Source organism: Phyllostomus hastatus, unplaced genomic scaffold (assembly GCF_019186645.2).
Source record: "Phyllostomus hastatus isolate PE091 unplaced genomic scaffold, TTU_PhHast_1.1 phas_contig_86, whole genome shotgun sequence".
Taxonomy (NCBI): Eukaryota; Metazoa; Chordata; class Mammalia; order Chiroptera; family Phyllostomidae; genus Phyllostomus; species Phyllostomus hastatus.
In genome coordinates, this window is record NW_025333977.1 from 28713010 (window position 1) to 28727732 (window position 14723).

The 14723-nt window shown below is 39.4% G+C and overlaps 1 protein-coding gene across 3 annotated transcripts; it reads left to right on the forward strand.

The window, feature by feature from the left end:
• Positions 1–324: 324 nt before the first annotated feature.
• On the forward strand, positions 325–13191 carry ZNF639 (zinc finger protein 639). Of its 3 annotated transcripts, none has more exons than XM_045852025.1 (6): positions 325–480; positions 4366–4437; positions 7198–7266; positions 8255–8365; positions 10887–11021; positions 11158–13191. In XM_045852025.1, the coding sequence occupies exons 3-6, from the start codon at positions 7209–7211 to the stop codon at positions 12309–12311; spliced, it is 1458 nt and encodes a 485-aa protein (XP_045707981.1). In that variant the 5' UTR covers positions 325–480; positions 4366–4437; positions 7198–7208; the 3' UTR covers positions 12312–13191. The 3 variants fall into 3 exon arrangements, with proteins under 3 accessions (XP_045707981.1, XP_045707982.1, XP_045707983.1); XM_045852026.1 differs by lacking the exon at positions 325–480 and adding an exon at positions 487–730; XM_045852027.1 differs by lacking the exons at positions 325–480; positions 4366–4437 and adding an exon at positions 5062–5100.
• The last annotated feature ends 1532 nt before the right edge of the window (positions 13192–14723 follow it).

Consider the following 14723-nt stretch of genomic DNA (forward strand, 5'->3'; position numbering starts at 1 on the left):
GACGCGGGGTTGCCCTTTTTGTTGTCCCGGCAGGCTGAGGACAACTCGCAGGGGTTTGAAACGCCATGTGCCCTGCCTAATCGGAGCAAGATCATTTTCGCTTCTCCGCTGAAGGAGGCAGGTGGGAAAGGGGCTGCTGGCGGGAAGCGCTTCTCCCACTTTTTCAGGGGCAGGTGGGAGGGCCGGCAGCCCGCAGGGTAATTCCCTCGGCGGCCTCGCCTGGAGCCATTCTGGGTTGGAATCTCCCGCCCGGCTAGGGAGGGGCGGTGCCCAGCGCAGGAGGGGCCTGCGGCGGCGCACAAGTACCGGTAGGGGGCGCGGGACGCCGGGTCACCCCCGGGGCTGGAGGCCGGTGGTCCCTCCCAGGTCGGGCGTACAGCTGGGCCCAGCTACCCCATCCCCTGCCCCACTCTCACCTCGTCACCTCCCCGCCCTCCCGGCGGGCCCCTGAAGTGCGCAGCGCAGGCGCGGAGCGAGGCGGTGAGTGTGGCCACTGAGCCTGGGCCTGGGGCCTGGCTGGCCGGGTGTACAGCGCGCGGGAGGGGCAGGGGCCGGCCGGTCACCGCGCCCAGCAGAGCGCGGGGAGGGAGAGGGCCAGAGCGCCACTGCTCGCCTCCGTGTGCCTGCGGGCGGTCCCGCGTGGCCCCTCGGCCCGCACTCGGCGCCTCCGCCGCCGCTGCTGCCTCCGAGAGGCTGCGCGTGGGCTGGCGCGGCGGGCCCCAGGATACTGGTGAGTGTGAGGAAGGGGCGGGCCGGCCCGGCCCGGCCCCGCGCTGGGCTGCTTTGGGGGATGAGGCGTTCGGCCTTAACTTCCAACGGGGGAAGGGGACGCGCCAGGAAAGACGGGATGGCGTCTGTTAAACCCCAACGCTGCCTTCGTTTTGTGGCAGGATGACGGTCCCCTCCCCCATCCCTAAGGCATTTTCACTCCTTGTCGAAGACGCAGCCACCCAGGCTCCCCTCGGCCCCCTGCTGCTTTTCCCTTGTGGTCCTTTAGTGTCTGGGCTTGGGAGTTCCCGCTAGTTGTCGGGCCCAGGTGGGGCTGTGCGTGGTACTGGGGTGGAGGCGGCTGGGGCTGGGCACGTCCTGCGGCATCTGGGCTCCGGATGCCCGACTGTGCCACGCTGGCCCGAGGGCCCCGCCAGGCGGCTTAGTGACCCTTTGGCAGTGTATCCCAGTGTTCGCGCCTCAAGCAGCAGCCGCCAGCAGGCGTCGGTCCAGGTGCTCAAGGCTCCAGCCCTTAGTTTAAGCCACGCTTTAGGGCCTTATACACCCCTTTGTTTTTGTTTTTGTTTCCAATACAACGGAGGGGCACGAGTAATTTGAAGCAGTTTATCTCTTTGTAGAGACCTAAAGATTTGTACTTAAGCAAAGATGGACACTAAGTTGGACACATAAATGGATTCTGATTCAAGCTCTCCTGCAACGTATTTGGGTTTAAATTCTTCTAAAATCTGGGAAACATATACTTATTTTTAAATGAGGGCGGGAAGGAATGTGCTTTTAAAACTTTAGTATAAAAATGTAGCTGTTTATTGTAAGTGCTTGTCTTATTTTTATACCAATTAGGAAGACTATATTTACATTGCATGAAAGGCCTTTGAAAAAGGTGGTTCTATTTTATCTAGGTGCCCATCTATTATGTAAAGGCTGTTTTGTACCTAGATATTCTTACTGTCAAAAAAAGAGGTGGAAAGATGCTGATATGTATTTTGTAAGTTGCTTTTTAAAAATTAACGCTTGTTGTGGCATGATCTCATTTTTTCGAAAGTAAAATGTAAATAAATGTGTACCTTAGGAAGTAGATCTAGAAGTCTATACACCCCAATGGTTTTTCTAGGTGAATAGATTCTAAGTGATTTGATTAATTTATAAACCATTTTCCTACTTTTTTATGCAGTGACATGTAGTACATCCGTAGTTTGCTTTTAAGTGAGGAACAGGGAGTGAGTGATTAAGTCATATGTGATTCAGAATCTTCTACATGTGAGGAGTGCTAGTAAGCAAATGTCTGTATGACATCCCTAAGTAAAAGCCAGACTTCATCATCTGGGCAGTTATGCATACAAAAAGCACATGAAAACATTTGCTGAAATAAAGGATGGTAAGCATTTTCAATCTTAAGTGGACATTTTACTATATTGCTGAAAGGAGGGCTGGTTAAGTGCTTGGATATTGTTCAGCCCCTAAGTAGAAGTCAAATGTATTTCTGATCAAGGTGATCCTACTTCTTTCATCTGACAGTCTGAATCCAGACCAGGTTTCAACATTAATTTCAGTGCCATGTTGCCCTGGCTGGTGTGGCTCAGTGGATTGAGTGTTGGCTTGTGACCCAAAGGGTCTCTATTTTGATTCCCAGTCAGGGCACATGCCTAGGTTGTGGGCCAAGTCCCCAGTAGGGGGTGTACGAGAGCCAACCACACACTGATGCTTCTTTCCCTCTTTTTCCCTCCTTTTCCTTCTGTCTGAAAATAAATAAAATATTTTTAAAGATTTGTTAACGCCATGCTTGGTTTTATATTATTTCTTATTCTTCATGTTAGAAAGAATTTAAAGTAAATTATGAAGTAAAAAGTGCCTACTTTAACACGCTAGGCTGCCAGTTTTCAGTATTCTCCCTGATACTTGTAAAGCATTTAGAACATGAAGTGAACAGCATTTGGCTATATAAATTCTGGAAGTGCACAAAAGAAGTATTAGAAATAAGTCTTGAAATTCTGGTTTATTACATAAATATGAAACAGCTTTTCTTTTTTGATTTTTGAATGGACTTGATTGGGATAGGCTCAAGAAATATTCTTTGTTTTGTTAGGTGAGAAATTATATTTATTAGTATCATTTCTGTGTATCTCATGGTTGTCAGTTTCTTTGGGTGATTCCCTTCCCCTCCTCCCAATTGGTGGCTGAGTAAGAACTGGAAGCAAGATGTAACTTGATGGTAGCAGAGATTAGCAGTGAAGATTTACTCACACAGTTCAAAAACCAGGACTCAGAAGACATACATTTTTTCCTCTGGTTCTGCCACTTGGTTTACTTGACTTTTATTGAGTCTGTTTCCTCATCATTAATATTGGATGGGTTTGATAGTAGCTCCTCTATGTACCTCACAGGATTGTGAAGATCAAATAAAATAACGGTTAGGACAGTGCTTAGTAAACTAAAAAGCACTGCCTTTACCAGGTGTTCACATCACCAGTAGTGCTAATATACCCAGAACTTAGTGAAGCAGCAAAAATAATATGTGCATCTCAATTCCTTACCACTAGAAATGAAGTGCTCTTAGTAATGATGCAAAGTTCTACCTGCTATGTACCACAATCACCTTGTTGGTAAGAAAAGCAGCATATAAAGGTAGTAGACAAAACCTCTTTTTCTGACCTTCCATATTTGTCCACTACTGTAGTTCAAAGAACACTAATCTGAAATGGAAGAAGTAATTATGATTCCAACACTAATATATTACCATATTTTGCCATGTATAATGCATACATTTTTGCCCAAATTTTTGAGGGAAAAATAAGGATGCATGTTATACATGGGCAGTACCTGAAACACCTTGTATCTGTTCTTGTGTTTTGTAATTATGTTACATCAAATTTATTGTACCATTATATGTTAAAAATAAATGCTAAAATTTCTTTATAAAACAAAAAACACATCTCTAGATACAAATAAATAATTGATTGAATTAAAAAATTTAAACAAAAGATTTTTTTTCTGAAAGTTTGTGTCAAAAACCTGGGTGTGCCTTATACACAGCAAAATATGGTATTTGAATTGGCATGATCACTTTATCTCCCTATTTGTTTCCAAAGGCTGGGCTTTAAAAATAATTAGATCTTTATTGAACTCCCAACCCTACTACTTATTACTGACTATGCCTCAGTTTCCACATCAACAACAAGAGATAAATAAGAATGATTTTGAGGAGAGTAGAGTGGAGTTTGCATATCACAGGATTAAATAAGATATGGCACAGCCTGGTACACAATTGGTGTTACAGTAAGTGGTATTATTTCACTGGTAAGTCTGTAAGGACTTAAATAGGTAAAAGGTCTATAATTTGGTGTTTGCTTTCATTATATATGCTTTCATTATGGCTAAATAAACTAATACAGAATTATGTTCCTGTTGGTGTTAAGATATAACTTTAGAAGGTAAATGAATTCAAAGAAATATGACATATTTACATATACTCACATATTTATCAACATATATAGTTTTTGAGTACTTAATACAGTATATTAAAAAAAACTATACTTGAATTCGGTATAACTTCCCAGTTGATCAAAGATCTTTGTACCATTGTATTCTTGAGTCTCAGAAATGAACTTCATTTTGACTTCTGTCATGTTTTTCCTACAGGAATTTTTTACCGTCTGTGAAATCTTCCTTGTAATTCATTTTTCGTCACTTCCATATTAAGAGTTATACAAAGTAAGTGGAATGTGGTAAAACGAATGAGTCAATTTTGTAACAGTCCATGAGAATTTAATCATACATTGGTTGTTGTTGCCATACCTGTTTTGTTCTCAGTAGAAAGTTGAAAGTGACCACTAAGTAAGAAAAGCATTTTTTTCTTGGAAATTATATTTTAAACTTGTGTGTGATGAGTATTTTTCCTCAAAGCCAGGGGATCAATAAAGACTTGTGAAAATACATTTTCTAAGGGAGTATATCTACCTTTTGCTTAAAAACTGTATCACAACTTTCCCAACTGTAAGAAATGTATCTGTATTCTTAGTATGGTGCCATAGGCACAGTTTATTATTTATAAAAAATAATTTAAGCATAGGGTTTATTGTAATTATCCAGTTCTCACAATTATATCAACAGTTGCAAAAGAGTTCTCAAACTCCATAATAATAAAAAAACAAAAAAACGGGCTTCTGGTCACGATGGCAATGTAGGCAAACACGGCTTGCCTCTTTGCACAACCACATCAAAATTATAACTAAAATGTACAACAACCATTACTCAGGAATGTCAGAAATCGAGTTGAATTGCAAGTCTGACAACTATGATATCGAGTTGAATGGAAATCTGACAACTACGGAATTGAAGAAACCACATCCATCCAGACCGGTAGGAGGGGCACAGGTGCGGAATGGGCTGGCCCCACACCCATGTGAATAAAAATTCGGGAGAGATATCTCAGGAGCAAGAGTCCCAGACCCATACTAGGCCCCTCAGCCCAAGATTCCAATGCCAGGAAGATAAGTCCATACAACTTCTGGCTGTGAAAATCAGTGGAGATTGAGTCAGTGGAGGAGGCTGCTGGAGCCCTAAGCAGTTCTTGGGGAACCCACACATGGACTCACCTACTCATGCCCTCTGAGCTCCAGCATGGGGGTGGCAGCTTGAAAGAGAAATACTGAAGTGTCTGGCATCAGGGCAAGCAGAGGCCATTGTTCTTTTGCTGAGCCCTCCCCGCACAGAGCTATTAAGTTGGTGCCATATCTGAGGTTCCATCAACCTGGCTAACACTTTTTGACCCACCTTGGAGATCCATAGGGGCTCTAACCCACCCAACTTACAGGCCCACCCAAGCTGCTTCTCCATAAGAATGACTGGTCTTGGCTCCTACTCCTAGCAAACAGGCAACAGCTGGCTTCAGTGAGTCCTAGTGGCAGCCAGATTAGAGTCACAGCTTGGCTTCACCTGGGAATCTTCAAGCCCAGGCAAGTAGCAGCCATTTCAGATTGCTTTATACCTCAGACAGGGTGCTCTGGGCAAAACATGGGTGGGAGCTGAACTTAGCCAGCCCCACTGGGAAACCACAGGGCCAGTGCACTCAGTGGACAGCTACAGACCACTTTGGAGCACAGCTGATCCACAGAGGGTAGAGGTTGGTGGTCAGCGGTCACAGGCAGTCCTTGCAACAGCCTGGTCTGGGTAAATCTTTCCCATTGATCCGCTAACAGCAACCAAGGCTCAACTACAAGAGGAAGGTGTACTCAGAACACAAAGGGCACAACTCAAGAGTAACTAGCTTGGATGATAGGGGAGACTGTGCCACTGGACCCTATAGGACACCTACTACATTAGGCCATACTACCAAGACACGGAGTCAAAGCAACTCTACCTAATTCATAGAAACAAACACAGGGAGGCTGCCAAAACAAGGAGACAGGGAAACATGGCCCAAATGAAAGGACAGATCAAAACTCCTGAAAAAGAGCTAAATGAAATGGAGATACGCAATCTATCAGATGCAGAGTTCAAAACACTGGTTATAAGGATGCTCAAGGAATTTAGTGAGGACCTCAGCAGCATAAAAAATGAAGAATACACTAATTGAAATAAAAATTTATAGGTAAACGTTAGAATGAACGAAGCTTAGAGTCAAATCAATGATTTGGAACATAAGCACAAATCAACCATGCAGAACAAGAAGAAGAAAAGAATCCAAAAAATGAGGATCATATAGCTGCCTCTGGGACAACTTTAAGAGGTCCAACATTTGCCTCATGGGATGCCAGAAAGAGTAGAGAAAGCAAGAAATTGGAAATCTATCTGAAAAAATAGTAAAAGAAATCTTTCCTAATTTGGTGGAGGAAATAGGCATGCAAGTTCAGGAAACACAGTCCCAATTATGATGGATAAAAAGAGGCCCACTCCAAGACACATTATTATTAAAAGGCTGAAAGTTAAAGATAAAGAGAAACTCTTAAAAGTAAGAGAAAAGAAGTTAGTTACTGGAAGTTTGCCAGATGGGATGGGGGAGGAAAAGAATGGGTGAAGAGGTGAGGGGATTAAGAAGTACAAATAGGTAGTTAAACAGAATAGCTATGGGGATGTAAAGAACAGTATGGGAAATAGAGTTGCCTAAGAACTTATATGTGTGATCCATGGATATGAACAATGGTGAGGGTATTGCCTGAGGGAGTGGTGGTTGTTGGGTGGAGGAGGGCACAGGGGTAAAATCAGGACAGCTGTAATAACTGTTAAATTAATAAAATATAATTTAAAAATTTTTAAAAAAAAGAAAAAACCCAGAAATTTGTTTCCTGCCTTGATTATAAAAGTAAATTCAAAATATAAATAGGCATTTTTTAACATTCTCCTATGAAGTAGATTTTCAGGTGGCACACACATTTCTTATTGCCAATAAATTCTTTGGTTAGAGGAATTTTTATAACAATATTAATAATAGTTATTTGGGACATTTGTTAATTTTTTTCATTTTCTTCTTAGACTGAAAAGATATGAATGAATATCCTAAAAAAAGAAAAAGGAAAACTTTACACCCTTCTCGTTACTCAGGTCAGTGAATTGTTTTAAAGTTGGGCCATGGGTTAATTTCCATGCAATTGTATTCCAGTCTATTTTCTCAGAAATGATCAGATAAGAGTTTGATATCTGGGTCAACTTTTAGGTAAGAGAAAATTTTAAATAAATTCTCTAAGTATAACTCTTTGTCTGCCATGTGCTGGGCATTGATCAGAACTTACAGACATTAGTTAATCATCACAACTTCAGGGTCTATTGATACTTAAAATTAAATATCCAAGAGTGAATACTTACCCTGCATGACTGAGATTTGCCTATGGATTTCACAAGCTTGTGCTTAAGGCACAACAAGCACAACAAGGTTATTACCTTGTTGGAAGATATTTTGCATCATTCGGAAAAACATCTTCATCTTATATATTCAGAAATGTTAACTTTCATTTTGATTGTATAATTTCCTTTGGTGAGGTTAGCTCTACTGTCTTAGCAGTATTAAGAAGAGGTCTTTGTGGCCATCTGTAATATGCTTCACATAAATGTACTTGGGACAGTCTCAGACATACCTGTTAGCCCACCCAGCCTATACTTTCTTATCTAAGGAAATTCTGTTTTACTGCTTACTGCCCGCCCCCCCACCCAAGCAAGATTTGAAATGACTATATTCAGGTTCCCTAACTTGTCCTCAGACCATTTTTCCTACTCTGCACTACATAAAACATCTTGGTATTAGTATATTTTGTAGTTAACACATTTGTTGCATATTTTTATTTTGTGAGATTCTGACAGTAAGACAAATGTATCTTTGTGTGCTTCATAGTATTATATTTTACATTGTATGTATTGTGGTTCTTATAAAGCTCAATATTAATATCAGGTCTGAAATACAAAAGCTATCAGATTTGAGGGACCTGTTACTTTATTACAGATATTATAAAAATTTATATATGTTGGATAAAGGGATGGCCATCATTAAATGTATGTGTGTTTACTCTGAATTTCTTAAATTTTGTTTTATGTTCAGATTCCTCTGGAATAAGCAGAATTGCAGATGGATTCAATGGAATTTTTTCTGATCATTGTTACAGTGTCTGTTCTATGAGACAACCGGACTTAAAATATTTTGACAACAAAGGTATATCTAATATTTTTTGAAATTTTTAAAAAAATTTATAATAATTTCTTGCTTATTTGGAAATGTGGATGAGTTATGATTTCAGAATGTGTAAGTAACTTTGTTTAAATGTAAGAAAACAAGAATTTCTTTGTAATAAGTGAATTTTCATTTTTAATGTAATTTGAGATATATAAATAAAAAACACATTTGCCTAAATCTATTTTAGTTGGCTAGGAATGGGTGGCAAAGCAGTAGTGACCCAGAGTTTGGAGTGTTTATGGTAAAAGGTTAAAAATAGTGGTATACATGGTTCTTCCACTCAGCTGTACATTTTGGTCTGGAGGGCTAATGAAGGAAAGAACAGAGGGTGAAGGATTTGGTCTTTCTCCATTTTTCATCTTCTATTGACTTCTATTTTCTAGAGCAATGGGTGAATGATAACAACTGTGATTGTTTTCCCCTTCCTCAGCAACTGTCAGAATTCCAGTTCCCTTGAGCTCCTATTACAGACATAGAAACATAAATTATTGAAAATCATGTAGAGTCAGAGACATCAGTATGAACTCATGTTTGCCTTAATAGAGACACAGATGTTACACAAAGAAATTTTTATAGGTGTATCTATATATATGTGGCAGTGTACACAAACATTTTTTGTTCCATTGGCTAAGAAGGCATAAAAAAATGACACCCCAGTAGCAGAGATCACATCTAGTGCCTAGATCTTGGTTTTTAATACCAAGAAACCAAGGTTTCTTCCTCCAATGAAAGGAACTAGGGCTTGTCAGAGAAATGGCTGATTCTAGTTCTGGGAAAGGAAATATACAAGATAAGCCTGAAGTATCTCATGGTTCTAGAAAATAAGGAAGTACTCAAAACTCATACACGTCCGCACACACACCCAGGCATTACAGGTATGCCAAAGGAGCACAGGAGCCAATTAAAAAGAGCTCCCAGTAGCCTGGCTGGGTAGCTCAGTTGGTTAGAGCGTTGTCCCACTATGCTAAGGTTGCTGGTTTGATCCCTGGTTAGGGCACATGCAAGCATCAGCCAATGAATGTGTAAATAAGTGGAATGACAGATCAGTGTTTCTCTCTCAAATTAATTTAAAAAATTAAGTAAAAAAAATTTCCTAGTAGCCAAAGCTAACACAATATGAGGGGGGAAAATGAATTATAACCCAAAGTATAAAATAAATAGCCATAAGTTCATACTGATGTATACTGATGTAAATAAGTGATTGAGTAAATAAATGAGAAGAAACAAATCTCTTGTACAAAAGAACTCCAAATTATTGATATAGGTCCTCCTCCCTCAAGGAGGTGGAATATATGTCCTCACTTGTTAAGTGTGGACTGTGACTGCCTTCTAAAGCACAGAGTATAGAAAGTAAACGAGTGGCTTTCAGAGGAGAAACCTGATAAATACTACCTCAACAAGGCGATCAAGGTCAGCATCAACAGTAATCATGTTAATCATTTGTACCATTGATAAGATGTGATAAAAATGGTGGTTTGTCCCTCTGTTGTGTTCCCAGTAACCCATAATCCCGGTTGAATTATGCAAAAACAACAGTTAAATTTTGATAGTGGGACATGCTACAAAATACCTAATCTGTCCTCTTCAAAATTGTCATAGGCATCAAAAACAACGAAAGTCTGAGAAACTGCCACAGATAACAGCCTAGAGAGCCTTGACAGCTAAATGTCATATGGGATCCTGGAACAGAAAAAGGACAGTGGCTAAAAACTAAGGGAATCTGGATGAAGTATAGACTTCAGTAAATAAGAACTTATTAGTATTGGTGATTAATTGTAATAAATGTACAATATATAGCTAAGATGTTCATAGTGGAGAAAATGCAGAATATGTGGGAATTCTCTATATTACTCAAATTTTTTCAGTAAATCTTAAACCTTCTAGAAAATAAAGTCTATTAAAAACAACAATGATGTGAGATTGAAGCCCATTTTTCTCTACTGACCTGTATTTCAGTTTCTCCATGCTAGCTTTAAAATACTGAGGCAATACAGGCTTACTCAAATTCAGTAATTTAAACTTAAAATTCCTAAGTAACATTAAAAAGTGTGTGTTCTAGTCCAAATGGGGCATGGAAGTAAAAACAGTTGCTTGTTTGGACAGATTTTCTGTGTGCTTAGATGTAGCCACAAGAGATATGTAATACCTTCTCATGGCTGAATCTAAGTCCTTAGTTTCTGTTGGAACTCAGAATTATACTTAAAATATTCAGTGTTTTATGTTACAATACTTAATGTTTAATGCTCTGACATAAATAATGTTTTTCTTTTTTTTTTTTCCTAAGATTTTATTTCTTTATTTTTAGAGAGGGAAGAGAGGGGGGAAAGAGAGAGAGAGAGAAACATCAATGTGTGGTTGCTGGGGGTCATGGCCTGCAACCCAGGCATGTACCCTAACTGGGAATCGAACCTGTGACACTTTGGTTCGCAGCCCGCGCTCAATCCACTGAGCTACGCCAGCCAGGGCTAAATAATGTGTTTTTCTAAATTCCTCTTTACAGATGATGATTCTGACACAGAGACATCAAATGACTTGCCAAAATTTACAGATGGAGTCAAGGCCAGAAACAGAAATCAGAACTATCTGGTTCCCAGTCCCGTACTTAGAATTCTAGACCACACTGCCTTCTCTACAGGTTTGGGAAACTAATTAGTAGCATTTGCATATTTTTATAGATCAATGAAGAAATAATGCATAAAGTATTTTTGCCAGTTATGTATTTAACTGGTCTTACTTAATAATAGTAATAATAGGTTTGCTTTATTTTTCAGATAAATCTGCTGATGTTGAAATTTGTGATGAGGAGTGTGACTCACCTGAATCAGTCAACCAACAAACTCAAGAGGAGAGCCCTATAGAAGTCCACACTGCTGAAGATGTTCCAATTGCTGCGGAAGTGCATGCAATTTCTGAAGATTATGATATTGAGACAGAAAACAATTCCTCTGAGAGTCTCCAGGACCAAACTGATGAAGAGCCACCAGCTAAACTTTGCAAAATACTTGATAAGAGCCAAGCTCTGAATGTGACTGCCCAGCAGAAATGGCCTTTACTGAGAGCTAATAGCAGTGGCCTCTATAAATGTGAACTTTGCGAGTTCAACAGCAAATATTTTTCTGACTTAAAGCAGCATATGATTCTGAAGCATAAGCGTACCGATTCAAATGTGTGTCGAGTATGTAAGGAAAGTTTCTCTACCAACATGCTCCTGATTGAACATGCCAAACTGCATGAAGAGGATCCCTACATCTGTAAATACTGTGATTACAAGACAGTAATTTTTGAGAACCTCAGCCAGCACATTGCAGACACCCATTTTAGTGATCACCTTTATTGGTGCGAGCAGTGTGATGTACAGTTCTCCTCAAGCAGTGAACTCTACCTGCATTTCCAGGAGCACAGCTGTGACGAACAGTACTTGTGTCAGTTCTGTGAACATGAAACAAATGATCCAGAAGACTTGCATAGCCACGTGGTGAATGAACATGCATGTAAATTAATAGAGTTAAGTGACAAGTATAACAATGGAGAGCATGGACAGTACAGCCTCTTAAGCAAAATTACCTTTGACAAATGTAAAAACTTCTTTGTCTGTCAAGTGTGTGGTTTTCGGAGTAGACTTCATACAAATGTTAATAGGCATGTTGCTATTGAACATACTAAAATTTTTCCTCATGTTTGTGATGACTGTGGCAAAGGCTTCTCAAGTATGCTAGAATATTGCAAACATTTAAATTCACATTTATCTGAAGGGATTTATTTATGTCAATACTGTGAATATTCAACAGGACAAATTGAAGATCTTAAAATTCATCTAGACTTCAAGCATTCAGCTGACTTGCCTCATAAATGTAGTGACTGCTTGATGAGGTTTGGAAATGAAAGGGAATTATTAAGTCACATTCCAGTCCACGAGACAACTTGATTATTCTTAACTTCCACAGTGTTAATGTAAAAGAATAAATGCAGCTTTTTTGGAGACGTTAAGATGGATGATTTTAAACACAGTATGAGAATTGTCTTTAATAAGTTAGATTTTTAATTGTCCAGTTTTCTTGGCATTGTTACATTTTTCAGTATATTATTGTATCCAAAATATGATACTTTCAGTGCATGGTAGTTCATAGTTTTAACCGCTCTTGGTGTCTATCATTTTGTGCATGTGCTCTGATTTCATGAATGAATAAGAAACAAATGTACTGAAAATACTAGACTAGTTTCCCTTCCATAACCATAGGTGCTATTAACTTTTTAAAACTCAAGACAAGCTTAGTTTTTCATGTATGAAGTCATTAAAGTACTGAAGTACCAAAACTAAAATGAAACATAATATATAGTTAAATCCACTGATATACCCATTAATAAGAACCCAGACCCTTCTTTTGCATTCTCCATCAGTAATTATCCCCAAGGCTCTCCATCTGAGTGATTTGATAACTCCAGAAGGCCAATGCCATAGTAGGAAGAAAAGATCCAATTTTCTCGGCAGTTTTTTTTAATTCTCACTTTTTTTTAGCCCTTATGTATGTGTTAAATAATTTAAGGTGAGTATGAAGGGGAACCGGTAAGGGATTAGACATAGAGAAGTAACATTTCATAACTCCTAACCTGTTCACATTTCATTTTCAGTTACGCAGCTGCAAAGTCATGCATGTCCAAACTTCTGATGTCAAATTATTTATTGACTGAGCCCTGGCTGGTGTGGCTCAGTGGGTTGAGCACTGGCCTGTGAACTGAAAGGTTGCAGGTTTGATTCCCAGTCAGGCCACATGCCTGGGTGGGCCACATCCACAGTTGGGGGTATGCGAGAGGCAACTCATTAATGTTTCTCTCGCACATTGATCTCTCTTCCTCTCTTTCTCCCTCCCTTCCCCCTCTTTAATAAATAAATAAATAAATAAATAAAGTCTTAAAGAAGAATTATTTATTGACTGAGAAAACCCACTGAAGTATTAATATAGAATTAGGAAGATCTAGGAGATAAGACATTGCTGGCATAATAATGTACAAATTACTTTTGGTAATGGTAAATAATCTTAGCTCCTATATTGGTTTCCCTATATTGTGGTTGGCAGAAAAAGTTACCACAGCTGAGTGGCTTAAACAACAGAAATTTATTGTCTCACAGTTGTAGAGGCTAGAAGTTCAAAATCAAAAAGTTGGCATCGTTTGTTCCTTCCGAGGGCTGTGAGGAAAGGATCTGTTTTGAGCCTCCCTCCCTGGCTTGTAGATGGCCGTCTTCATGTTCAGAAGGTGTTTCCCCTGTATGCAAGTCTGTCTCCAAATTTCTCCTTTTTATAAGGACGTCAGTCAGGTTATATTAAGGCTAACCCTAAGGACCTCATTTTCACTTGGTAAAGACCATATCCCAAAATTGGGTCATATTTTGGGGTACTGGGGCCTAGGACTTCAACATGAATTGGGAGGAAGGAGGGAGAGACACAAACACCACAGTGCAAAAGCTGCTTCTTAAAAAGCAGTATCAAGAAGATAGAATTTTGTTTATTACTGGCTTCAAGTTTAATAAACTGCAGCTAATAATATTGTTTGGAATATTGATACGGTTGGAAAAAATTTATGACCTATGATTTTTCCTGCTTCAAAAACCATGGGAATTTAGTCTGTTTTGAGAAAGTTGTCAGCAAAAAAATACTTTCAAAATCAGTCATTTGCATCTTTACTATTTAGTCACATGTGCATGCCTGTTTTCCCAGAACCTGCCATTCCATCTGACTGTAACTTTCCAGCTAGGGCTATCTGGTACCCATGTTTCTGAGAAGACTTAAAATTATGATTGTTTAAATTAGAAAGAAACTTTAGAAACCATCTCATCTAAACCCTCTAAGTTTTCCAAGTTTTTTGTAGAAATAGAAAGATGGTTAATCGGGCAAGGTCACAAAACCATTATAGCAGACAGGAGTGAATCCAAGTTATTTGGCGTCCAGTCTAGTAATGTTCCATTACACTGTGTTACATTAAAAAAGCCTAAGCTTTGTCCTTGGGGTATTTTTCATAACCACTTAACCTAGCCATTCTGCTGCCTTCTTGGTAATTTTTCTTGGTAACTTTTCTGATACACATCCAGCCAGGAATTTGAGAAAACAAACCTTAAATAAGTAATGCCTGGATGGTTGTTTAAAATTCTGTCCTTTATTGCTTTACGTTTGATAAGTGTTAGTAAGAGAGTGATGAAACTAAAAAGAAGTTCAAGTTTTAGAAACAATTTTATAATTTTGATGAATCTGCAGCTTGAAGTGACATCCCACTGACTGCTTGTCCCTACAAAACCTTTTGGGTTTCATTTAGCTTTCAAATAAGTCTGTGACTGATGAAATTA